The following is a 24,745-nucleotide window of genomic DNA, read 5'->3' as shown; positions in this document are numbered from 1 at the left end:
GTGTGTGTGAAAATATTATACACATAACTAAAGCAAACAATCAAACACAGAAAACAACAAATACATGATAGAAGCAAACATTTAAACTTCTAAACACACAAACACATATACACAATATAACAACAAAACTTCAATCATTATAAGAATTTAATTTTTAAATGTATATTATTTCAAATTATTTTTTAGAATATTGATTTCAATTAAAGATAATTTTTTGTGTTATATGGGAAATTTTGTGATATTGTCTTGAGATGTAGAGTGCTTGAGGCCTGTAAATAATTTATACTTCTTGTCACTGTTTTAAAATGATTTGTGATATTTTGAATAGTTTATTTCTTGAAATATATTTGTAAAATCATTTTATTATTTAAAAAACCTACAACATTATTATAAAATATTAATTAATTAATACATAAATGATTTTGTTAAATAAACATTAACATAAATCAAAATTTCTTGAAATTTCTTACTCATTATGTTACATATGCATAAAATTATACATATATACAAACACATAACAATATAACTAATAAACATATACTACATATCATAATTTTTTTTAAATGTAAAGTGATGGATAATACAAAGGAAAATATACACATTATTAAATTGAACATCAATATCCAATGTATTAAACATTCATCTCATATTTCAATTGTATCATTGTAATGTTATGGTTATATTTATATTGATTAAAACTTGAAAAAAAAAATTGTAAAATTGAATCAAAATATAGATTAAAATACAATTATTTATGTATGAAATTATTGCACATAAACATAAATAAAAATAAATTACAATTAATAAACACATCATACAAAAAAAAAAAAGACAACCATTTAAAATACAACCCAGATTTGAAATAGAATTTTTTACATATGATAGTATACATGTGTAAAATTATTATACACAACAAAAACAAACAAACAAACACATCACAGATACAAACATTCAAACTTCTACATTACAACAAACACATATACATCACATAATCTAACAATAAAACTTCCATCATTATAAATTAATTTTGAAATGTATATTTATTTCAACTTATCAAAGATTAATTTTTAAAATGTTTCAATTAATGATATTCTTTTATGTTACATAGAGAGGAAAATTTGTGATGTGTTCTTGAGATGTAGGGTGTTTTATGGGGCTAAATAAAGAATTTGTTATTATTGCTGGTGTTTTGAAATGTATTTAGAAGCATACTACAAATTTAAAACCATAATATTAAAATACAAGTAATTATAAATGTATAAATTGAATCAAAATATAAATTAAAATACAAAAATAAACATTTTCATATGATATTATTTATGTATGATATTATTGCACATAAACGTAAATCAAAATAAATTACAATTAATAAACACATTACACAAAAAATTACAGACATTTAAAATAGAAATTCATCTTATTTTACAAATAAGATTTGAAATATATTTTTATATGGTATTATACATGTGTAAAATTATTATACACAACAAAAACAAACAAACAAACACATAATATACACAACAAACACAATCACAGAAACAAACATTCAAACTTCCACATCATAACAAACAAAAAAACACATAAACTAGCAATAAAACTTCCATCATTATAAATTATTTTTTAAATGTATATTTATTTCAAATTATCAAAGATTAATTTTTAAAATGTTGTTTTGAATTAAAGAGAATTTTTTTGTGTTACATGGAGAGGAAAAATTGTGATGTGATTTTGAAATGTAGGGTGCTTGACTAGGCTTGTAAAAAAAATATTATTATTTGTTAGTGTTTTGAAATGTATTGTGATATTGTTAGTCATTTATATTTTTGAAATGTAGATTGATTGAAAGCATTTGTAAAATAATTTTATAATTTAACAAAAAAAAAACTATAACATTATCATAAAATATCAATTAATTAACACACCACTAACACACATACTATGATTTTTGTGAGTGCCTTGAAATGTATTATGAGATTGTTAGTCACATTTATACTTTTGAAATGTAGATTGATTGAAAAAGTTTGTAAAATGATTTTATTTTATAAAAATTATAACATTATAATAAAATATCAATTAATTAATGCATATACTATAAATTCAAAACCATAACATTAAAAATACAAATAATTATAAAAGTAATTTCCAAAACAACATAAAAATATATATTAAATTCACAATTAAATTTTAAAATAATCTAATTAATGTTTTTAACTTCTATTTTCAATAAATTTTATCAATATATTTGAAGATATTATTATTATTATTATTATTAATTTCCAATTATTACTACATCCATTACATAGTACAATGCATAAATTTAAAAATTCAAAAAATAAAAAAATAAAACAACAACCACAACAATCCTCACCAATAAAGACAATCCTCACCAATAACCATGGCCATGGTTTTGATGAGGGCTTTAGGGAAGGGAATACCCCCTCCCCGTCAAAAATGAATAAGGATTTTATTAAATATGAGTCTTGGGTTTTCCCTAAACATGATTTAGGGATAAATAAATAAAATTATATATCATAAGCTAACATATTTATCTATCTGCTTCTAATTTAACTTAATATTCCACTCCTTGTACTTCTTTAATATCAGTTTTCATCCTCCTTGTATTTCTGAATCAACATCATCTGTTATTTTCCTGCATGAAACACATCCAAAAAAAACTGTTATTTTCTACATGAAACACACCCAAAAAAAACTAAAAATCATATTAATAAGGCAATTTAATAAACATATTATCTAAATTTTATATAACTAAAATTTAGATAACACACCCAAAAAAACTGTTATTTTCCTGATGAAACACCCAAAAAAACAAAAAATCATATTAATAAAGCATTTTAATAAACATGTTATCTAAATTTGGAAAATCACCTAGAATGAAATAATTAACCAACAGAAAGATGTGTAAAATGAAATAAGTAACCAACAAAAAAATGTATAGATTTGAGTGGCCACTAAAAACATCAATTTAAATTTATTCAATTTAAACTTAGATACATTTATGCTCATACCTATTTATAAGTTCACTTTATTATTTATTTATTCATTTAAAATTTACACTAACAATTAATGAATGATACCAATATGGACTTACAACCCTACCTTCCTGGAATAAGAAATGCACTTTCTTTATCTAGTTACTCTTTAGAGAAACTACCCTTTCTTTATCTAGTTACTCTTTAAAGAAACTACCATATTACAATTTCACTATCCATTCCGTAGAAAAGAGTCCTAATAAATGACTTAAACTTCCATTGCAAATCTGTAATACCATTTATATTGCCAGAGTAATATAAAACCAAGCTCATATAGCTTTTGAATCATGTAAAAAGGTTTAGTATTGAGTCAAATATAATTTATGTATCCTCCACATCAAGTCGGCCTAGAAGAGATCAAGTCAGCCTAAGAACATCAATTCAACCTCCCTTGAAGCCTATAAATAGAAGCAAGTCGAATTCATTTGGAGCATCTCATCTCAAGCAAGTTCGATATCTCTAAGGAAGCCGGAGAAGTGCAAAGTGTGTTTAAGGAAGCCAAAGAAAGTGTGAGTTGGGTGGAGTCTAAGGAGAAGAAGAAAAACGAAATTTTGGTGCCTCTCTCTCTTTGTTTTGTGCCCTAGTTTGGGAGATCGAAGTCTTCCCAAGTTTTGCTAATGTCGGAAACTGCTACATAATCGAAGTTTGTTAATTTTAGGTATGTTCTATGCTGATAGCAAATTTACTTCAATTTTCCATATTAGCTCAATATCAATTCCAGATTAGCAATCACATTTAGCATGATAGTAAAATGCGGATAGAACATAAACATAAATCGCAGAAGACAAGCCAAGACAATAGAACACAAGATGTGGCGCTAGCCAGGGACAAACCCCAATGTGGGGAAACCCTTGATCAATTCTTCTTATATGTTCTTCAATAGTTCAGCAAAGAGAGAGATAGTACATATACATCAGAAGTCAACATATTGACTTATCTATAATTGAGCAGAGATCTTCTCTAAGAAGATAGCATATGAGGTCGCTGATCTGAGCTGAGTAGAAGGCATACTGCTTCCATTGATCCAAGGTGACTCCATCACCATGTTGCTCCTCACTGTGCTGCACTCAATCATCATGATGGACCTCATTACCATGTTGCACACATCATACGGTTGCATCATCAAGTTGTACCTTATCATCATACTGCACCCACCAATGTTACCCCATGCTGAACCTCATTGTGCCCATCATGTTGCATCTCATTGTAGCATTTATTTATCAATGCTACACTACACTTCATCATGATGCCCATCATGTAGCAGTATTCAACATCATGTTGCACCTTGATGTCATATCTTCTAACAACAGATAGGGAAGTCTTCAATATGTCAAGACAGTCCTATCTAACAGTCATCAAATCCTTGACTGTGGTGTTATGGCCTGCAGCCTAACACACAGTCTTCCTGTAGCTTCCAGGCAGCACAAATATGATCCTTGATCCTCCAATAATACCTCAATGGATCTGATCCTAAGATCCCCTAATTTTGCCCTCCTAAACAGCCTCACTGTCTTCCTGAAATAGCTTCAGAGCAGCCTTATTTCTCCACGCTGAATACTCCTTCTGGCTATTGTTGTCACGATATTCCTTTAGGGCAGATTCAAGCTTAATGTATGGACTTGTCACCCTCAAACAGTAGTTGCACCCTCTAGCAAACCTTCCTTGTCTTCGCCTCCTCCAATCAGTCATATTGTCCTCTAAACAAACCCCTGAAATAGCCCTCAAATGTCCACATTGTCCAGTCCTCTCCTTGTTGCAGCTAGGGATTCCTTTTGGACAGCGAATTAGGGTCTTTAGACTGTGGATGAATGACCTTAGATTAGCCCTCCCTAGACTGCGAATAGGGCTTTCTTTAGGCAGCGTATGAGGGCAGGTTTGGGCAGCATATAGGAGCCTCTTTGGCTGCATATAGAAGCTCCCCTAAACGTGGATAGATCTCCCTTCAATGATCTCGCTTTTGCTTCGGCTAGGAGCCCCTTTTGACTGCAGTTAGGGCATCCCTTTCTGTTGCGTCCAAGGGTTGTCTCAAACCATTTCAAAACAACGTATAGGATTAGGGCATGACTACATTTAGTTAGGTCATGATAAGACCTGCGGCTAGGGCATGATCGGACTGCATTAGGGTCAGCGGTTAGGCCTCCTTCACCGTGCTAGATCTCCCTGCTTGGACTGCGGCTAGACCACCTTCTTTGGGACTGCAGCTAGGGTAGTATTAGACCTCTTCTTAGGGTCTCTTTTTAGACCTGCGTTTAGAGCTTCATCCTCTTATATTTCTCTTCCACTAAAAACCCAAAACAAGTGGAGAGAAATCAAGAGTGAAGTGTGTGACTAAATAACTATCAAGCCACCTCCTTTTATACTAAAACGTTGAGCACAAGTGAGGGTTATTTGGTTGCTGGCTGACCTTGACGAATTGTCCCATAACACAAATAAATTCATATCTTCATGAATACTTATCGGAATCGAATGATCTTTAGATCAATCCTACACCTCTCGATGAGAGGAATCTAAGAAAAATATCAGCTGCCATAAATAAGATGACCCACATGGAATTTGGCCCTAGTTGTCAATTTTTAAAAAGTTGCTAGAAGAGAGGTCGAAGCTCTGGGACGCTAACTTGGTGTGAAGGGAAGGTTTGGTCTTTGTCTAGGGTGAAGAGTCTCAAAGAATATTATTGAAAGGAAGATAATTTTGACTGGGTTTTCCCCTTGCAAGGGTTGTGCCTTGCCATAGTGCCTATATCTAGTGTCCATTGTTTTATGTGCCTTTGCTTTGGTAATTGCTTGATTAACTAAAAGAAAAAAAATATAAAGAAAACCTAATAAGAAGTCAAGAACATCACAAGTAATTAACAAGTATAGGAAAATATTTCTGCCTTTCTGATTTTCTAACAGGATCCCTGTCACAAAGGTAGCCACTAGACAATGACTTCTCACAAACCTCCTTTTGAGAGAAATTTTCCCATAGTCTATTCCAATCCAGAAGCTTATCTCATGCTAGGATCCTTGTCACAAAGGTATCCACTAGACAATGACTCCTCACAAATCTCCTTCTGAGTGAAATTTTCCCATAGTCTATTCCAATCCAGAAGCTTATCTCGTGCTAGGATCCCTATCACAAAGGTAGCCAATTGTTTGGAAAACCCACTCAAGGCTATCTTAACAAGCTCATCCTCTGACACAGCTTCCTCAACAATTGCAAGCTCATCCAGAACTTGCTAAATCTCGGAGAGGTATGATGCCACTATGTCCGATCTATTCATCTTGGTGTTTTTCAATTTCTCTCTCAACACCATCTTTCGATTCGGGTTATCACTCTGATACAGCTTTGCGAAAGTCATCCACATCTCACAAGCATTGTTCTTTCTTGATATTTTAAGGATCACATGATCCTTCACAGTGTTGAAAATGATGCATGTAACTTTCACATCCTTGAAATTGTGAGTGGCATGTGTTGTAGAATTCGAAGGAGGTTGTATATCAGTATCAGCAAATTCTCATAGGCACTTTTCCATGAGAATTAGTGAAATTCTCTCCTTCCATGGACTGAAATTAGATGCCCCTTCCATCTGGTCTTCAAATCTCAACCCGATAGAGGTCATTTTTTTTTTTCTCAAATCAAACATTTAGCCACAAAACCCTTCTGCTGAGAGTAAAAATCTGCTATTATAACCCTTGTGCTACTAATCTTCCCTTTTTTAGAGTTTCAAGTACTCTGATACCATGTTAATTTCCAAGTACCAATTTCAAATTTTTGTTTCCTACAGCTATTTTATGCCTGGAGAATATTCAACTCAAAGAATTAATTTTTTGTTGCCCATGGGGTGCAGCTCAATTGGCGATCATCATGATATGAAGTAATCTGTAAAAAATGAGCTTTAAGGTTCAAATCCTCGTGGGATGAGCCAACAAAAAAAAACATATTAAATTTATGTTGTGAATAGATTCTGAAAACTCCAAAACAAAAATACTCTAGTAATTTTAACTCAATAATGTTGCAGCAGAAATATTTAGAAAATCAATCATAAAACAACCACTGAAAACACAGTTAATTTGCCCCAAAAAAATTGTCCTTAATTAAATTTTATCTAGAAAATTTAGGGCTCCCCTCACAAGGAAAATGGCCCTAAAAATACACAGAAAGAAAAAACAATAATAGAACCTAGAAAAATCCCACTGCATTTTCAGCCCAAGAGAAATTCGGCCCTCCTGGAATAAACACGGCCATGGGAAATCCCAGCTTCCACTTGTGAATTATGGCCCCCACCTGTATGGCCTATGCGCTAGGAAAAATGGCCACCCTTGCTCCACATGCCCATGGGTGGAAACTTGGCCTTGCTCCACAAATTTGGCCTGCACAGAAAACCTGGCCCTCTTCTCAAAGATCTTGGCCTCGCTCCCCTAAAAATTCAACCTCCATCAATTTCCCTTCCAGAAAACCCTTCTTGTCCCTTGCTGCTCACTTTCTGATTTCTTCAGCCTTTCACAAACTTGCAATAGGCTCATTCAAATCTACCGGAATCCCTCCAAAACAATTGTGTCTTCATCCTCTCCTTTAGGCTTCTTTTATAATTTCAAATTGAGCATAATCCCTAACCCTCAATCTCCAAAGTAATAAACAGCTAAAGATTAAATCCTAACCCACATAGATTAATGGTTGAGAATAGATCCAAGTCACTTAAATAACTAACTTATTTATCCTTAGGAATTTGCTCAATTACCCAACATTAATTGATTAAATTAATTAATGTGTGTTTCCTAAGTTAAACTTAGGAAAGAAATCATATTAATTTGCTCCTCTCGAACAACCACCTAAAGAGGACTTCTCCTCTTGCATGCTATAAAATCAACAATGATTCCATGTCTCAAGTTTGTATCAATCTGAGGTTCTCCTTTAAATTCCTCATGGACAGCAACACGTATATTTCTTAATAAAATATAATGAGTTTTTCTTCTTAAAAAAAAAATAATAATAATATATATATATATATAGCGGTTATTCCAGGTGGTTGGGAGGAAGGAATGGAATCCTCCCCACCCAGGTTCAATTCCCGCGTGTGACATGACACAAGTTGACAGTATATGTATATTCCTCATATGGAATATATAGCATTGAACCTATGAATATATATATATATATATATATATTGTCAATCATGTATCTATGTCTATACAACTTTTCTAATAAATTGTCATATCAGTAACAAATATCATATTTATACCATGAGGCTTAGATTTTAGTCCATACAAGAAATTAATAAAAAATCATATTATGGGGACCAGGGAACACCTTGACATTTTCAAGGATATCACCATTTGACAAGCGACATCCCACAGGCATCCCCATGCCAACCTAGGATAAATGCCATAACTGTAATGATTCCTTTCCCAAAAATCAGGGATGCATCCCTCTGCAATGTGAATGTTAAGCCTTATTTACAGCATTATTATTCACATTACAAATGGCTCCCAAAAATATAAATCAACAGTGGAAAGTTAACACACCCATACACCCTAAGTTGGTCACTTAGCCCCATTTTGGGGTAAAGCAAAATAACCTACCCAGACTTACCATCCATTTTCATATATATCCTCTTCTTTCTCTCAATCATAAATATTAACAATTATTACTGACAATATAGAATTTATGTTTCTCTGCCATTTGTATTGGAATCCGGTTCTTTTCCATTAAACATTATTATCTTCCTTCGACTGCTGTAGATATGAGCTTCTATTTTATTTCGTTTACATTCTGCAGTATTTTCCATCCCCTCCTATATTTCTGTCAATTCATATTTCTTCCCTGGATTTCCTCTGCTATATTTTCCATCATGAGCCCTTTGTATAACAATGCTGTAAATAATGCGTAGCATTTACAGTAGAAGGTCAACACATCCATACACCCTACGTTGGTTACTTAGACCCAAGTTGAGGAAGAGAAACATAACCTACCCGCACTTATCATCTCAATTTTCATAGATATCCTCTTCTTTCTCTCAATCATAAATATTAACAAGTATTATTGACGTTATAGAATTAATGCTTCCTTCTCCACTTGTATTGGAATCTGGTTCTTTTCCAATGAACATCATTATCTTCATTCAACTGCTGTAGACATGAGCTTCTATTTCATTACCTTTACATTCTGCAATATTTTCCATCCCCTCCTATATTTCTGTCAATTCATATTTGATATTCCTTCTCCACATTTCTTCTCCTATTTCCATCATACCCATTTCCCACCTCCTTCCATCTTCCTTCCCTGAAATCAGTGTTGGGGTTTTATTTTGGAAATTCAGGAAAATGTTAGGGATAAAAATCATAAAATCAGGCTAAGTTTCTGGCTTCAGAAAACCTCAGCTTTCTTACACAAATTTTCCCTGACTGAAGTTAAACATGAAGGAATTAAAATATAAATGGATTAATCCATTGAAATGAATATCAATCAAAATGCATAATTTTTTTCTGAGTAGATGCATGCATAAATTTTAACAAGCTTTATAATAATCAATAACCACTAAGTGAAAAGCAAAAACAATGTCAATTACTCGCATAAATGTTTTATTAGTAAGTTAACCATTAACCCCAACCTAACAAATAATAATTATGGAGTTTGACAAGTTCAACAGGACATTGAATAAAAAATACGAGTTTCAGTGTAGCTGTACCTTCAGTGATGCTAAGGAAGCAAGCGTGCAAATCTCTGTAGCACCCTTTTCAACTACTGTGGCCACTTCATCTGTTTTGCATAGAAGGGAAGCCTCTGGCCTGGCATGAGAATGTCCTCTTAGACCAAAATATTCCAAAATAAAGCTCATCTTAATGGCAAATATAAAAAAAGAATATTATAATGTGGACATGATTGTAAAATTCCTCTGCATACCTTTGCTTTGGAAGTAATAAATAAGCCATTCGAAGAGATCTTATTGACCTTACTGATGATTCAATAAGAACCATCTGCGATTCAATTTCATCATCTGTCCACTCCTGCAATACACAAGAAACATCAAGAAGATCTACAACTATTTAATGTCTATAACATTTCTACAAATATGTTAGAAAGGCAAATTTAAACAAAGTTGCTAAAAAAAATATTGAAATATAAGAGATTCCTTCAAACTAATACAAACATTAAAAGATTTGCATTGCAAACCTCGACGACTGTAGGATAATCAGAAATCATAATCGATTCCTTCCTTGAAGTATCCCCTAGTCTTTCGGGTGAGCGTTGCCATAACTCTTTAGTAACAAAGGGCATGAACGGATGCAATAATGCAATCCATTATCCAGACATATCCATAATGTATCCCTTGTAATGCGTTTTACTGATGTTGACGTTGAATTATTATCATCTGCCGACATGACTGGCTTAATTATCTCAATAAAAACATCACATAATTGATATTGGGGCGTTCACACAAGTTATTGTAAATCTCACTATGCTTTTATTTTTCTTATTCCTGCGTCTTTTTTTCTACACCACAGAGCCTCGAAGCATAAGATGCCAACATAAAAGCAAACATGGAAAGCATAATATTATGCTAACAAAAGAAAAAAATATTATTCCAATGATTTCTGCTCACTTTGGACATCCAATTCAACAGCAAATTTCTTCTGCTTAATCTATTTTTGGACACATAAATTTGCAGAAATTTTTCTCTGCATATTGGTTCTGCCTCTGTTTTTGCTCTACTGTGCTTTGGTCTGAAGTTGCAAAAGCCATGGAAATTTTGACTGGAGTAGCAACTGAAGTAGCATCCAAAACCATAAGCAGTGTTGTTATTGCTCCACTCATCCAGCGCATAGATGACGTTCTTCGCAGAGATGAAAACACTCAACTTCTGCAAGATCAGTTCAACCGTATGAAGGCACTCTTACAAGACATTAACAGTCAAATTCAACATGAGCAAAGAAGCCCCCCGGACACACTACAAAATTGGTTGCAAAGGCTTCACCATTCACTGGAAGATGCCAAAGGCGTCATAGATCACGCCCAACAACATAGATGGTGTTTAGATTGCATTTTCTGCAAGCCCAGACTCGCTATGCAAATTAGAGAATGGAATACGAATTTCGATCAACTCTTCAGCAATCTTCAAAGACACTTTTCAATCTTTCGTGATGCCCAACAGATGGTATCGTCGGCACCACTGCAAGCAGAGGCATTGCTTCAGACAGTACTGGAGTCTGGATTTGTCGGATCCGGGATTAAAGATGGCGAGCTGCAGCTGCGGAGATGGCTAGACAACGAAGATCCGCAATTTCGCACAATGGGCATTTACGGCATCGGCAAAACAATGCTTCTGAAAACAATCTACAATGCATACAAGACAGGTAAGTTGTTTGAAGCCGTAATTTGGACAACTGTTTCTCAAACTTATAACATTGCAGACCTACAGAGTATCATTGCAGAGGAAATCAATTTAAATCTAGGGAGCACTACTTCTAATGCTGAGAGCAGCTCTGCCGTTGATATGAAGGCACTCATTACAAGACATTAGCACCGTGCTACCTCTATCATTGCCCACTGGGACGCCCAATTCTTCATCCAGTTGAAGTTCCCTCCACATGTCATCTAATACCAGAAGAAATTTCTGTGCATGAACTCTGTGCATGTCTGAGGCAAAAGAAATTTCTTCTGGTATTAGATGACATGTGGAGGGAACTTCAACTGGATGAAGAATTGCGCGCCCCAGTGGGCAATGATAGAGGTAGCAGAGTGCTAATGTCTTGTAATGAGTGCCTTCATATCAACGCCAGAACTGCTCTCAGCATTAGAAGTAGTGCTCCCTAGATTTAATTTGATTTCCTCTGCAGTGATACTTTGCAGGTCTGCAATGTTATAAGTTTGAGAAACAGTTGTCCAAATTACGGCTTCGAACAACTTACCTGTATTGTATGCATTGTAGATTGTTTTCAGAAGCGTTGTTTTGCCGATGCCGCCCATGCCGTAAATGCCCATTATGTGAAATTGAGGATCTTCGTTGTCGAGCCATCTCCATAGCTGCATCTCGCCATTTTTGATCCCGGATCCCACAAATCCAGACTTTGGTACTGTCTAAAGCAATGCCTCTGCTTGCAGTGGTGCCGACGATACCATCTGTTGGGCATCACGAAAGATTGAAAAGTCTCTTTGAAGATTGCTGAAGAGTTGATCGAAATTCGTATTCCATTCTCTAATTTGCGTAGCAAGTCTGGGCTTGCAAAAAATGCAATCTAAACACCATCTATGTTGTTGGGCGCGATCTATGACACCTTTGGCATCTTCCAGTGAATGGTGAAGCCTTTGCAACCAATTTTGTAGCGTGTCCGGGGGGCTTCTTTGCTCATGTTGAATCTGACTTTTAATGTCTTGTAAGAGTGCCTTCATACGGTTGAGCTGATCTTGCAGAAGTTGAGTGTTTTCATCTCTGCGAAGAACGTCATCTATGCGCTGGATGAGTGGAGCAATAACAATACTGCTTATGGCTCTGGATGCTACTTCAGTTGCTACTCCAGTAAAAATTTCCATGGCTTTTGCAACTTCAGATCAAAGCACAGTAGAGCAAAAACAGAGGCAGAATCAATATGCAGAGGAAAATTTCTGCAAATTTGTGTCCAAAAGTAGATTAAGGAGAAGAAATTTGATGTTGAATTGGATGTCCAAAGTGACCAGAAATCACTAGAATAATATTTTTTTCTTTTGTTAGCATAATATTATGCTTTCCGTGTTTGCTTTTATGTTGGCATCTTATGCTTCGAGGCTCTGTGGTGTCGACAAAAAGAAGGAATAAGAAAAATAAAAAGCATAGTGAGATTTACAATAACTTGTGTAAAAGCCCCGTCGCTGCGTTTTCTCTGGCCCGGAAACTCTTCTCCTGCAACTCCTCCAGCCCCAGAACTCTGCCCCTGAAATAAAATACCCTGCAGAATTATTACAGAATGACTCTGCAGAATTACTACAGTATGACCCTGCAGAATTATATCCTTAAAAACCCTGCAGAATTATGACCCTGCAGAATTTCTTATATCCTTAAAAACAATTAAGAAACTGAAAAACAAACACAAATTCATTTTTAAATTGATTTACCTGTGGCCCTGAAACTCTGCCCCTGCGTCTCCTCCAGCCCAGGAACTCTGCACCCTGAAATAAAATGCAGGTACCTTGCAGAATGAATTAATACAGAATAAATACATTGTCATCTACAAATCAAACATGAGAAAAAGAAAAGATTGAATACCTGAGGTTCAATCTACTCCTAATTTCGTCATATCTTCATATCCTCCCTCTCCCTTTCAACTCTCACAGATCAAAACCCCAAGAAAAATCCTCACAAATAGAAAACACCAGAACAATGGAAAAAATCACAACACAGCATACAACAGATCAACAAGAAACTGCACATGGCCATGCTTAACACCAGGTATGAAAAACAAACACCAAACAAAAAATCTCCACTCCCAAATGCCGCTCTGCTCCGCTCTACTAACAAAGGCCACTTTTCTACCTGCATTCCAATTTAATGGAATCGCAGCCATTATATGCTGTTTCAGTGAAAATTTTAAATCCGTCCGTTACCCTGCGATTTTCGAAAATTTTGAAATCCATCCGCAACAGCCTGGCCTAGTACGGTTAAGCACGAAAACAGGCTGGCAAAGTAGGATGCTTTTTGAATTTTTTTCGAAAAGGACCATTATTCATGGTATAACCATTTAATGATATAAAACACTGTTTTTTAATTATATTTTTTTAATATTAAATTTAATTTTGTTAATAATTTCAATTTAAGTTTTTAAACAATTTATTATTTTAAAATTATTTTTAAGTTAATTTTTAAATTGATTCTAAAATTAGATTTGCGAAAATATTTTATAAAAGAAAGTATCTATTTTATTCTATTTATATGATCAAGATTAGACGTTGTTAAAAAGCATGTTATCCATTTACTCTAGCTTAGATGTTGTTAAAGCACATTATCCACCTATTCTAGTTTTGATGAAGATGGTACAAATTCATAAAGTTTGATGGATAAAAAGTCAAATATAATGAATGGTAGCATTTACTTTCTTTATGGGATTGAAGTTAAATGTTGTTTTAAAGTATATGATCCCACTACTCTTAACTTTGATGATGGTGGAAACATATATATTAACTTTCTTATAAATACTACTTAGGTTGAAAATACCTTTTGGGATTAGTGTAAGATCTAACACTCTTTCTGACTTAGTGAAAGCTCACCTTAAGAGAATGTAAGGAAATAGATTTACAATCCAAAACCTTGAAAGCTCACCTTCCAAGAATCTTTCGCTCCCCTTCAGAGAATGTAAGGACACAAATTTAAGGTCCACAACCTAGATACATCTGGTAATAATCAAAGTTTCCCTTAGGTGGTATGGTTTTCCTTGAGTAATGGTAATGAGTGAGATTGCATTCAAAAATAACAACAACTAATGGTTGTCCTTGTTATTGGTTGATAATTGACTTCTTTTTCTTTTCCTTGTTGTGAGAACAACCATCACTAGTTCTTAGCGAGGAATGCCCACTTATTATAGTCATTCAAAGATATAGCCCAATGTATCAAATTCCAAACACTACATCTTGAGAGGTTCTTGATTGACTTTGTTCCACAGTGAATCAAGTGAGCCATCGTCCAACAAACCTCCCTATTTTTCTTATCTATAAGAGAATATACTCTCCAATCTTCACATAAGAGACACAGTAGAGGCTAGTATTTTCATAAGGGTGGTGTAAATCCTTTATAGGCCTCCCTCCAATATCCAACACTCAACAACTTGGAAGGGAGGAATCCATTTTGAATTTTTTTAAGCATGCTTATGATCATTTTTTAATCCCCTTCTATCAATAATTTGTTGTATCCATTTTGAATATCCTCTTGAATTGTGTAGCTTGGGAGGTGCTCCACAACCATAGGAGTTGGGTTTATGTGAGTTTGCACCACAAAAGGGTTTGTGGGCGAAGAACCCCAAGCATTACAATTTTGTACCCAAGGTGTGGGTGTGAAATCTAGCAAAATAATTATTATTTACTGATCGTAGCAAGTGGAGAACCCTAAAAGGATTTATCGTAACCTAAGCCAACCATGATGGTGTTTTAATTAACTGGAAGGAACCCTTACCTTAATTTAGTTGGGGATATTATTGTAAAAGGAAAAGTCTGCAAGGCTTGAAGAAGACCCTAGAGAGGGCCAAACGTTGCCCAATAGAAACTATAAGAAACCAAGTCGTAGATCACTAGAAGACACATAAAAAAGATGGCTTATCTCGTGTAATCATGCCCTAGGTAGAGGTATGAGTACCTCAGGAGTCGCAGAGACCTAATTAAGGACGAGTGAGAGCATAAAAGGGCAGATCCAAGACTAGAAAAGGGTCGAGGTTGCTCATAGTTGTGGGGAAGGTTCTCCATTTCATTATGTCCTCAAGGAAGGCGGACCTACGCAAGAAAAGGAGGCTCTTTCTATGTAAAGGCTAAGGCCTAGGAAGGATTAATTTTGTGGTGCTACAAACCTCAAGTCATTTCCCTAAGATCTACTTTTGGATGCGCTCAAATTGTGATGGAAGAAAGGGTCGAGAATCCTACAAATCAGATCATGACCTAGAGATAAGGCCATAGATCTAAGGCCAATTTTCCATGGTTGCGATATGAGATTAGGGCAGCCAAAGATTTGTATGGGAGTGTGAATTTAGGGCAGAAGTGAATGAGAATGTAGTGTGATGAATAGGGCCAACGAATGAGAAGAAACAAGTAGAGAATGGCCTAACTGATGGGTTATCTCATAACATAAAATCTACAAGCCCTAGATCAGTCAAGCATTGATTGGGTGAGGGATATCCTTTAATCCTAGATCATGATGAAGGGTTTAAAAAGTTAAAAATTGTCATGTGCACTAGTTGATTCACCTATGTGTGTAGATTTTGTTGTGCAAAGAGGTTTTTTGTGGAATTTGAGTGAGTTTGTATTAGAGATTATAAGACCTAAACCTGATTATCAAGTGTCACATAAATTCAACATATCCACCTTCAACCCATTTCAACACAAATAGCTCTGCAAAGATGTTGTTGTCTATTCCTGTCAATCCTGCAAAAATATTTAGCATAAATTCTATAGCATCTTTGAAAGTTCATTCTTAGATAGGCAGACTAGGGTTGCCTTTAGAGGCACCATCAAAGTTTAGTTTTATTGCTCCAAGAAGAGGGGCACTCCATTTAGAAGGAATGTTGCATTTTGGAAGAGGGAACTCAAGAGGAGATTTGAAAAGAGGGAAAAATATCTAATGATTGAAGAATTATGACTTCCTGGTGGTTGCAGATTGAATCTTTGGGGGGCCAATTGCAGGATAAAATAGTTTCCCTAATGTTTTTGATAAATTTACCACAAGCATCTTCTTTAAATTGTGAGTTTTTTTTTTTATTTTCCTACTACATTCTCTCCAAGTCTCCCATAAAATGAATCATGGAAGTGATTGTCAAGCTTTGTTAATTATGACTTGTTAAGAAAAAGGGAGAGATAGGATTACCTTGTATTATACCTCTAGAAGGGATGAAAATAGTTGAACGATATCCATTAATAAGGATCGAGAAGAAAGCTTTTGAGAAGAGAGAAAGAACCCAGTGGATCCATTTCTCTATGAACCCAAAGGCAGTGAAAAGACGATACATATATTGGCAACTTATGGCATGCTTAAGGCATAAGGGTTGCAATTATACACAGAAGATGATACATGCTTCAGGCATAAGGGTTGCAATTCTACACATAAAAGTCAAAGAGAAATAGGTGGCGAGAACTTTTTCAAATTGATGAAAGAAAAATAAGAATTAAGACTGTGTGATGGGTTGTCCCGAGATGAAGGATGATAGACAAAATCAACGTAATGATGACAACTAGATCCTTGATGGACTAAGTAACAACTAGAGGGAAGATTATGTTGAGACTAAGATTAGTGACCTAAAGGAGCTACGTACATTGATAGAGGCAGATTGAGTTGTTGTAGATTGGGAGGCAAGAGGGCCCAACATATGTGTTCAAGGCACGTGGACTGAAAGGGTTGTGTGTGGCCACATCAGCAAGTAGTTCAAGTGTTGTCATATTCAAGGTAGATGAGGTTCCCGTCAAGCGAAATCTACCAGGAAAGAGATGGGGTTCCCTTCAACAAACAGCTAGAACAATGTGATTTCTATCCCACAACCACTGACAAGGAAGCTTTAGAACAAATGGAATGCTCGGTCACAAAGGACAAATTCATCATTGTTCTGAAAATTTTGGGCAGAGGGAAAAGTCTCGGACTTGATCGATGGACAACAAAGATATTCCTACACTTTCAAGACATCATGATAGATGAGCTCACTGATATGGTGGAAGAGTCTAGAATCTACGGATGGGTTTCTACTGCCACCAATGCCACCTTCATCACAATAATCCCGAAGATAGATAAGCCTATCTCATTTTCTGATTTCTGCCCTATATCATTGTCCAACACCACGTACAAACTTATATCCAAAATTATTGCCAACCGCCTTAAACCCTTCTTGTCTTCATATGTCATAGCTAAACAATTTGGCTTCCTCAAACACTGCCAAATCCACGATGCAGTTTCTATAGCACAAGAATGTATCCACTCCATCAAATCCCACAATTTAGATGCTCGCCTCATGAAAATCAATATGATCAAATAATTTGACTGCGTGGATTGGGAACTGATTTGGATGACCCTACGGAATATTGGCTTTGGCTCCACAATGACTGCTGTTGTCGCGCGGATTGACACGACAACGCTCAGACCGGGGGCTGTCACTCTGATCCCCGATCCCTCCGTTTAAGCCTGTCTCCCGCGGCTAAGGGGGGTAGTCCCTGTGAGATGATGAGACCAACTGTCGACCAGTTGGTTGGGAGACACGAGATACGATATAAAAAGCACTAAAATGATTTGATTAATTTAGTGGACCAGTGCCTTAAGAGATTGATGTAGAAACGATTACTTGTTAAATGATATAGGAACATGGACCATGGACAGCAACCATCTATCATCAGCTAAATCACATGACCAAAACGATATCCAGCGATTAAAAAAAAAAACTTCGAAAAGATGAATGTGCTAAAATGAAACCCAAAAAAAAAACCCTAAACCCTAATAAAAAAACTGCATAAAGCAAAAATTAAAACCCTAGATCAGCTAATTAATTTACAGATTTGGCCCCTTAACAGCCAGATTCAGCAATAAGCACGGAAAACATTTTAAAGAACAGAAATTTCAGATCGTCACTGTGAAGAACTTCAGAAAATCTCTCATGCAAACTTAGAAAAATAAACCGAATGATAGACCCAGGATCAAGTCCAACTGGGCTCAGCAAAAAAAAAATGCTTGCGGGAGTTGGCTGGTTCAGCCGAGAACTTCCCCGAACGCCCACAAATTTCCTTCAGAAAATGTTTTCTGCACAGCTCAAAACAACCGTCAACAAAGAGGGCAAAAATGCTGCTAGATCTCAAACAATAATGGAGATACCTGCCATTACTTCAGAAACCCTAACAGCACCCAAACCCCAGCAAGTGAACAAGATACCTGTGCTCACAATACTCTACGAAAAGCTATTATTAATGGCTGAAAATAACATATGCAGAAAATGAAATGATCTCACAGCATTCCAAGAGAGTAACACCAGCAAGATATGGACCCCAAAGTCTTCCTTTATTAACCAGAAACAGATTTACAAGAGAGCTTCTTCAGTATCTGACTCACAGATCGAATGAATCGACAATGACTCCTAGCACCCTATTTAAAGGAAATGACTCCAACGGCTAGTTCGATTGATCCATGTAGAAATGATCTCGACCGTTGATGAGGATCAAGACATCTCTTGATCTCATCCGTCGATTTATCCCCTTAAATTTTTTTTAATTTTTTATTTATTATTTTATTTTATTTTTTTAAATTTTTAAATTTTTTATTATTATTTTTAAAATTTTTTATTATTTTTTATTTTATTTTTTAAATTTTTAATTTTTTTTTTATTATTATTTTTTAAATTTTTAAATTTTTTTAAATTTTTTATTATTATTTTTTAAATTTTTAAATTTTTAAAATTTTTTATTATTTTTTATTTTATTTTATTTTTTTAAATTTTTAAATTTTTTATTATTATTTTTTAAATTTTTAAATTTTTTATTATTATTTTTTAAATTTTTAAATTTTTTATTATTATTTTTTTAATTTTTAAATTTTTAAAATTTTTTATTATTTTTTATTTTATTTTATTTTTTTTTTATTTTTTAAATTTCTTAATTTTTATTTATTTTATTATTTTAGTTCATTTTTTAAATGGATCATCGAACTAAGCCTTTGGAAACATCACCTAGGACCTAGGACTTAGGACTCACGAGGGGATTTAAAACATTTTCAACCCTCAAGACACATTTCATGATGACTTTTTACAATTTACATCTCAAGGGGACAAACCCACTTAATACAGATCCTCACAAAACACCCAGTTCTGTGACACAACTATAATCTAGCAAATCAACACACTAGGATTCTCCTAAAGTTCTAATGACAAAATCCATCCCGGCTTTGGGGTCAGGTTTGAAGGAAAACTTTGCCGATCCGTGGATCGGTGAGACAAAAAACCTTCCGGGACGTAGATTATCATCAGAAAGTTAGGTCCACCTAGGCAAATTACATACATGACTCATGTCTGCTAAGATTATTTACAATTAATACATGCAGACTGGGTTTATAATCAAAAAGATCAAGCTGCTGATGATGGCAGGATGGCACGGACACGCTGATCAGGTGCTGCCCCTTTCTTGCAAAGAAAAGGGGGGGGGTACTGCATGGGTAGTTGACCAGTAGAGGTCAACAACTGCCTGGAACCAATCCTGCATAAAATCTACCTCATTTTCGATATTGATCAATGGCCTTCCCACTGACTTCTTTTCGGTCTCCTGTGGCCTTCGTTGGGGATGTGCCCTGTCTCCTCTCATTTTCATCACCATCATGGATGGTCTTAGCAGAAGATTCATTGTTGCTCGCAACAGCAGGCTAATCACCGGGTGTATGATCATTGCATCAACCCACGTCACCCATTTACACTTCGTGGATGATCTTCTCACTTTGGGGAAAAAAGACCCATTGGAATGGCACCACCTTTTCAAGATACTACTACACTTCGTGGATGATCTTCTCACTTTGGGGAAAAAAGATCCACTGGAATGGCACCACCTTTTCAAGATACTACAAGAATTTGGGACTGCATCCGGGCTTCTCATGAATTAATCTAAATCTCTACTCATTTCCAGTGACCCGGAGGCAGTTTCGTCCACGGACATAGAAAATCGATTTGGTGTCACCGTTGTACACTTGGACAGGGGATTCACATACCTTGGATTCAATTTGAAGATGATGAGCTACAAGATCATGGATTGGGACTAGCTCCTTAGAAAAATTGAATCAAAATTATCACATTGGTCACACAAGTGGATTTCATGGGGTGGACGATTGATTCTCATTAAATCAGTCCTGAATGGCATACCAATTCACTGGATGCACATCTATAAACTTCTGAAGGCTGTCACTCATAAAATCAACACCATTTTGACCAAATTCCTATGGGCTGGCCCGAATTCCTCTCGAAAATTCCACCTGGCTAGAATGGAATTGATCTCTCCCCCTGTCAAACTAGGTGGATGGAATCTGAAGGACATTGACACCTTCAACTCGGCATTGCTATTAAAAAATTTATGGAGGGAAGTTCACCATAAGGGCCTTTGGCAGTGTGTCATCACTGCAAAATATTTACAACACCTGAGCTTCAACTCCTGGCTTCAAAATGGTGCTTTTGTTCCCTCCCAAATCTCTTGTTCATGGCACAGTCTTCTTACTTCCAAGCATTGGTACTTTGGATACCTTCGTTGGTCTATTGGCTACAGATCTTCCCCTAAGATCGGATTGGATTCCATGGTCGGTATGACGGGTTCTCACCTCTTATCCCTGACCCTCATTACTACTCTTCATTTCAGTGGCTTCCAAGTGATCCGGGACATCGCCGATGCAGAGCAGTCTACTCCTTTCTACACACACTGGAAAGATGCAGCTGCAATATGTCTGTCAGCCCATCTAATACTGGAATGGATAGATTATATCAATAATTTAAAGCTCTCTAGGATTATTCTTTCGAATGTCGAAGACTACCTTGTATGGGTCGGTGGATCAAAATTAGACACAGTCATTGTTAAAGAGGCTTACTACCTCATTACTCAGCCTCCCTACCCGAATCTGCTGCACCCCTAGTTGGCTAGGACCTGGAAATGGAATTTCCCCCTCAAGCTGAAATGTTTTTCCTCGCTTGTGGTCCACAATCACATCCTCACTTGGGAAAGGCCACTTCTCTACCTACATTCCAATTTAATGGAATCGCAGCGATTATATGTTGTTTCAATGAAAATTTTAAATACGATCGTTACTTTGTGATTTTCAAAAATTTTGAAATCCATTCTGTAATAGGCTCGCCTAGTACCGTTAAGCATGAAAACAGGTTGGCAAAGTAGGATGATTGCTTTTTGAATTTTTTTCGAAAATGACCATTATTCATGGTATAACCATTTAATGGTATAAAATAATGTTTTTTTATTATGTCTTTTTAAGATTAAATTTAATTTTATTAATAATTTCAATTTCAATTTAAGTTTTTAAATAATTTATTATTTTAAAATAATTTTTAGTTAATTTTTAAATTGATTCTAAAATTAGATTTGCAAAAATATTTTATACAAGAAAATTATAAAAATTGGTATCTATTTTATTCTATTTATATGATCAAGATTAGATGTTAAAAGCATGTTATCCACTTACTCTAGCTTAGATGTTGTTAAAGCACATTATCCACCTACTCTAGCTTTGATGAAGATGGTACAAACTCATAAAGTTTGATGGATAAAAAGTCAAATATAATGAAGGATAGTATTTACTTTCTTTATGGGATTGATGTTAAATGTTGTTTAAAAGTATATCATCCCACTACCCTTAACTTTGATGATGGTGGAAATACATGATATTAACTTTCTTATAAATACTACTTAGGTTGAAAATACCTTTTGGGATTAGTGTAAGACCTAATATTGTTTCTGACTTAGTGAAAGCTCACCTTCAGAGAATGTAAGGAAATGTATTTACAGTCCAAAACCTTGAAAGCTCACCTTCCAAGAATGTTTCGCTCCCCTTCTGAGAATGTAAGGACACAAATTTATAGTCCACGACCTAGATACATCTGGTAATAATTAAAGTTTGGCCTTAGGTGGTATGGTTTTCCTCGAGTAATGGTAACAAGTGATATTGCATTCAAAAATAGAAACAACTAATCGGTGTCCTTCTTATTGGTTGATAATTGACTTATTTTTATTTTCCTTGTTGTGAGGACAACTATTAGTAGTTCTTAGCGAGGAATGCCCACTTATCAAAGTCATTCAAAGATATAACCCAATGTACCAAATTCCAAACACTACGTCTTGAGAGGTTACTAATTGACTTTGTTCCATAGTGAATCAAGTGAGCCATCATCCAACAAACCTCCCTTTTTTCTTATCTATAAGAGAATATACTCTCCAATCTTCTCAAAAGAGATAAAGTAGAGGCTAGTATTTTCATAAGGGTGGTGTAAATCCTTTCTAGTCCTCCCTCCAATATCCAACACTTCAACAACTTGGAAGGGAGGAATCAATTTTGAATTTTTTTAACCATGCTTATGATCATTTTTGAATCCCCTTCTATCAATAAATTGTTATATCCATTTTGAATATCCTCTTGAATTTTGTAGCTTGGAAGGCACTCCACAACCATAGGAGTTGGTTTTGTGTGAGTTTTCACCAAAAAAGGGTTTGTGGGCAAAGAACCCCAAGCGTAGGGTTTTGTACCCAAGGTGTGGGTGTGAAATCTAGCAAAATAATTATTATTTATTGGTTGTAGCAAGTGGAGAACCCTAAAAGGAGTTATGGTAATCCAATCCAACCATGATGGGGTTTTAATTAACTAGAAGAAACCCTTACCTTAATTTAGTTGGGGTTATTATTGTAAAAGGACAAGTCTGGAAGCCTTGAAGAAGACCCTAGAAAGGGCTAAACGTTGCCGAAGAGAAACTATAAGAAAGCAAGTGGTAGATCACTAGAAGACACATCAAACGGATGGCTTATCTCGTGTAATCATGCCCTAGGAAGAGGTCTGACTACCTGAGGAGTCATAGAGACCTAATGGAGGATGATTGAGAGCATAAAAGGGTAGATCCAAGACTGGAAAGAAGGTCAAGGGTTCTCATAGTTGTGGGGAAGGTTCTCCATGTCATTATGTCCTCAAGGAAGGCGAATCTACGCAAGAATAGGAGGCTCTTTCTATGTAAAGGCTAAGGCCTGGCACTACTACATGTAGGGGGGTTTTAAGACAATATTTGAGTCAATTGTCTTAACTTAAGACAAAAAGAAACTTGTGTATTGTCTTAAATATTGTCTCTAAGCGGGTGTCTCAAAATATAATGTCTCAAAAATTTGTCTCTATAAAGACAATATAGAACACATATTATTATTGTCTCTATAAAGACAAGAATTATTGTCTATTAAGAGACAATTTGATTTGTCTCTCTAGAGACAATTTCATTTGTCTCTCTAGAGACAACTTCATTTGTGTCTCTTTAGAGACAATTACATTTTTGTCTTTTTAGAGACAATAGCTGAGATTAAAAACATATTGTCTCTCCATAATTCAAACTATTGTCTCTCTAGAGACAATATAAAAAATTATTTAAAAAAAATAAATAAAATCATAATTCAAACTATTGTCTCTCTAGAGACAATACTAAAAATTATTTTAAAACAAATAAATAAAATCATAATTCAAACTATTGACTCTCTAGAGACAATATAAAAAATTATTTTAAAAATACATAAATAAAATCATTTTGAATGTTCTTTCAAAGTAGTTTCACATTCAAAGTTCACAAATAGTACTCGTGTATGAGAGAAACCACCACAGAAATTCCTGTCTGATAGAAACCTGCACATGTGGGTTATTAATAGTACCCTGTTATTCAGATCAGTTCAGACTCACTTTTAATTTCAGATCAGACGGCGAGTTCTGCAGGTGCTATATAAGTCACTTTCTTGTCTCGTCGAAATGTCAAATACAGAATCGACACTGTATACAGAGCCATAAGTGGAAATAAAACTATTCCTATAAATATAGAAGCTATCTTAGGCAGACTATTATGGACCAACCATGTCCCAAATCCTGAGCTTAGGTAGTAGATGTTGACAACTATGATACACCATCCAACAATCCAAGCAACCAGAAGATGCCATACGATAACGAACAAACAACGATTACAAAAAATGAATTAACTTTTTTTCCTTATAATCCAAGCAAGCATTTCCAATTCAAATACATTTAGACTTTATTTTAATCGTAGAAATCCTCAAGCCTGTAGTAATAGCTTACTAGTTTTGAGTTTTTATGAGGACCCATCTTTATGTCACTGCTCGTAAACTTCAACAGTGGAATTAATGTATATGGCAATTGAAATGACAGTATGATCTGCAAGAAAGCAATGGAATAGCATTAGATTTTAGAAACATATAATGTTGGAGTAATCGTTACATTTATCTTATTTGAAATCTATCATTTAGATTAAGCAAAAAAGATATACCCGGTGGTTGGAGGGTTTAAA

General features: G+C 35.0%; 1 protein-coding gene across 11 annotated transcripts in view; it reads right to left on the bottom strand.

The window, feature by feature from the left end:
- Positions 1–2,341: 2,341 nt before the first annotated feature.
- Positions 2,342–24,745, bottom strand: part of LOC149149294 (uncharacterized) — a 187,752-nt gene continuing 165,348 nt past the window's right edge. For 8 of the 11 annotated variants that reach the window (XM_089445901.1, XM_089445893.1, XM_089445894.1 and 5 more), the window contains 5 exons: positions 24,517–24,612; positions 13,119–13,172; positions 9,933–10,036; positions 9,718–9,817; positions 2,342–2,650 (listed from right to left, as the gene is read on the bottom strand). In XM_089445901.1, coding sequence (XP_089302027.1) covers positions 2,636–2,650; positions 9,718–9,817; positions 9,933–10,036; positions 13,119–13,172; positions 24,517–24,612 — 369 coding nt within the window. In that variant the 3' untranslated portion in view covers positions 2,342–2,635. Of the gene's footprint in view, positions 2,651–9,717; positions 9,818–9,932; positions 10,037–10,312; positions 12,953–13,118; positions 13,173–24,516; positions 24,613–24,745 lie in introns of those variants that run through there. The other 3 variants (XM_089445897.1, XM_089445895.1, XM_089445896.1) reach the window with 3 other exon arrangements.

This window comes from Pinus tabuliformis, chromosome 9 (assembly GCF_031772625.1).
Source record: "Pinus tabuliformis cultivar Carrire ecotype Pingquan chromosome 9, CPIR1, whole genome shotgun sequence".
In the NCBI taxonomy this organism is placed as follows: Eukaryota; Viridiplantae; Streptophyta; class Pinopsida; order Pinales; family Pinaceae; genus Pinus; species Pinus tabuliformis.
Note: the sequence above shows the minus strand (reverse complement) of the source record. Positions and strands in the feature narration are given on the sequence as shown.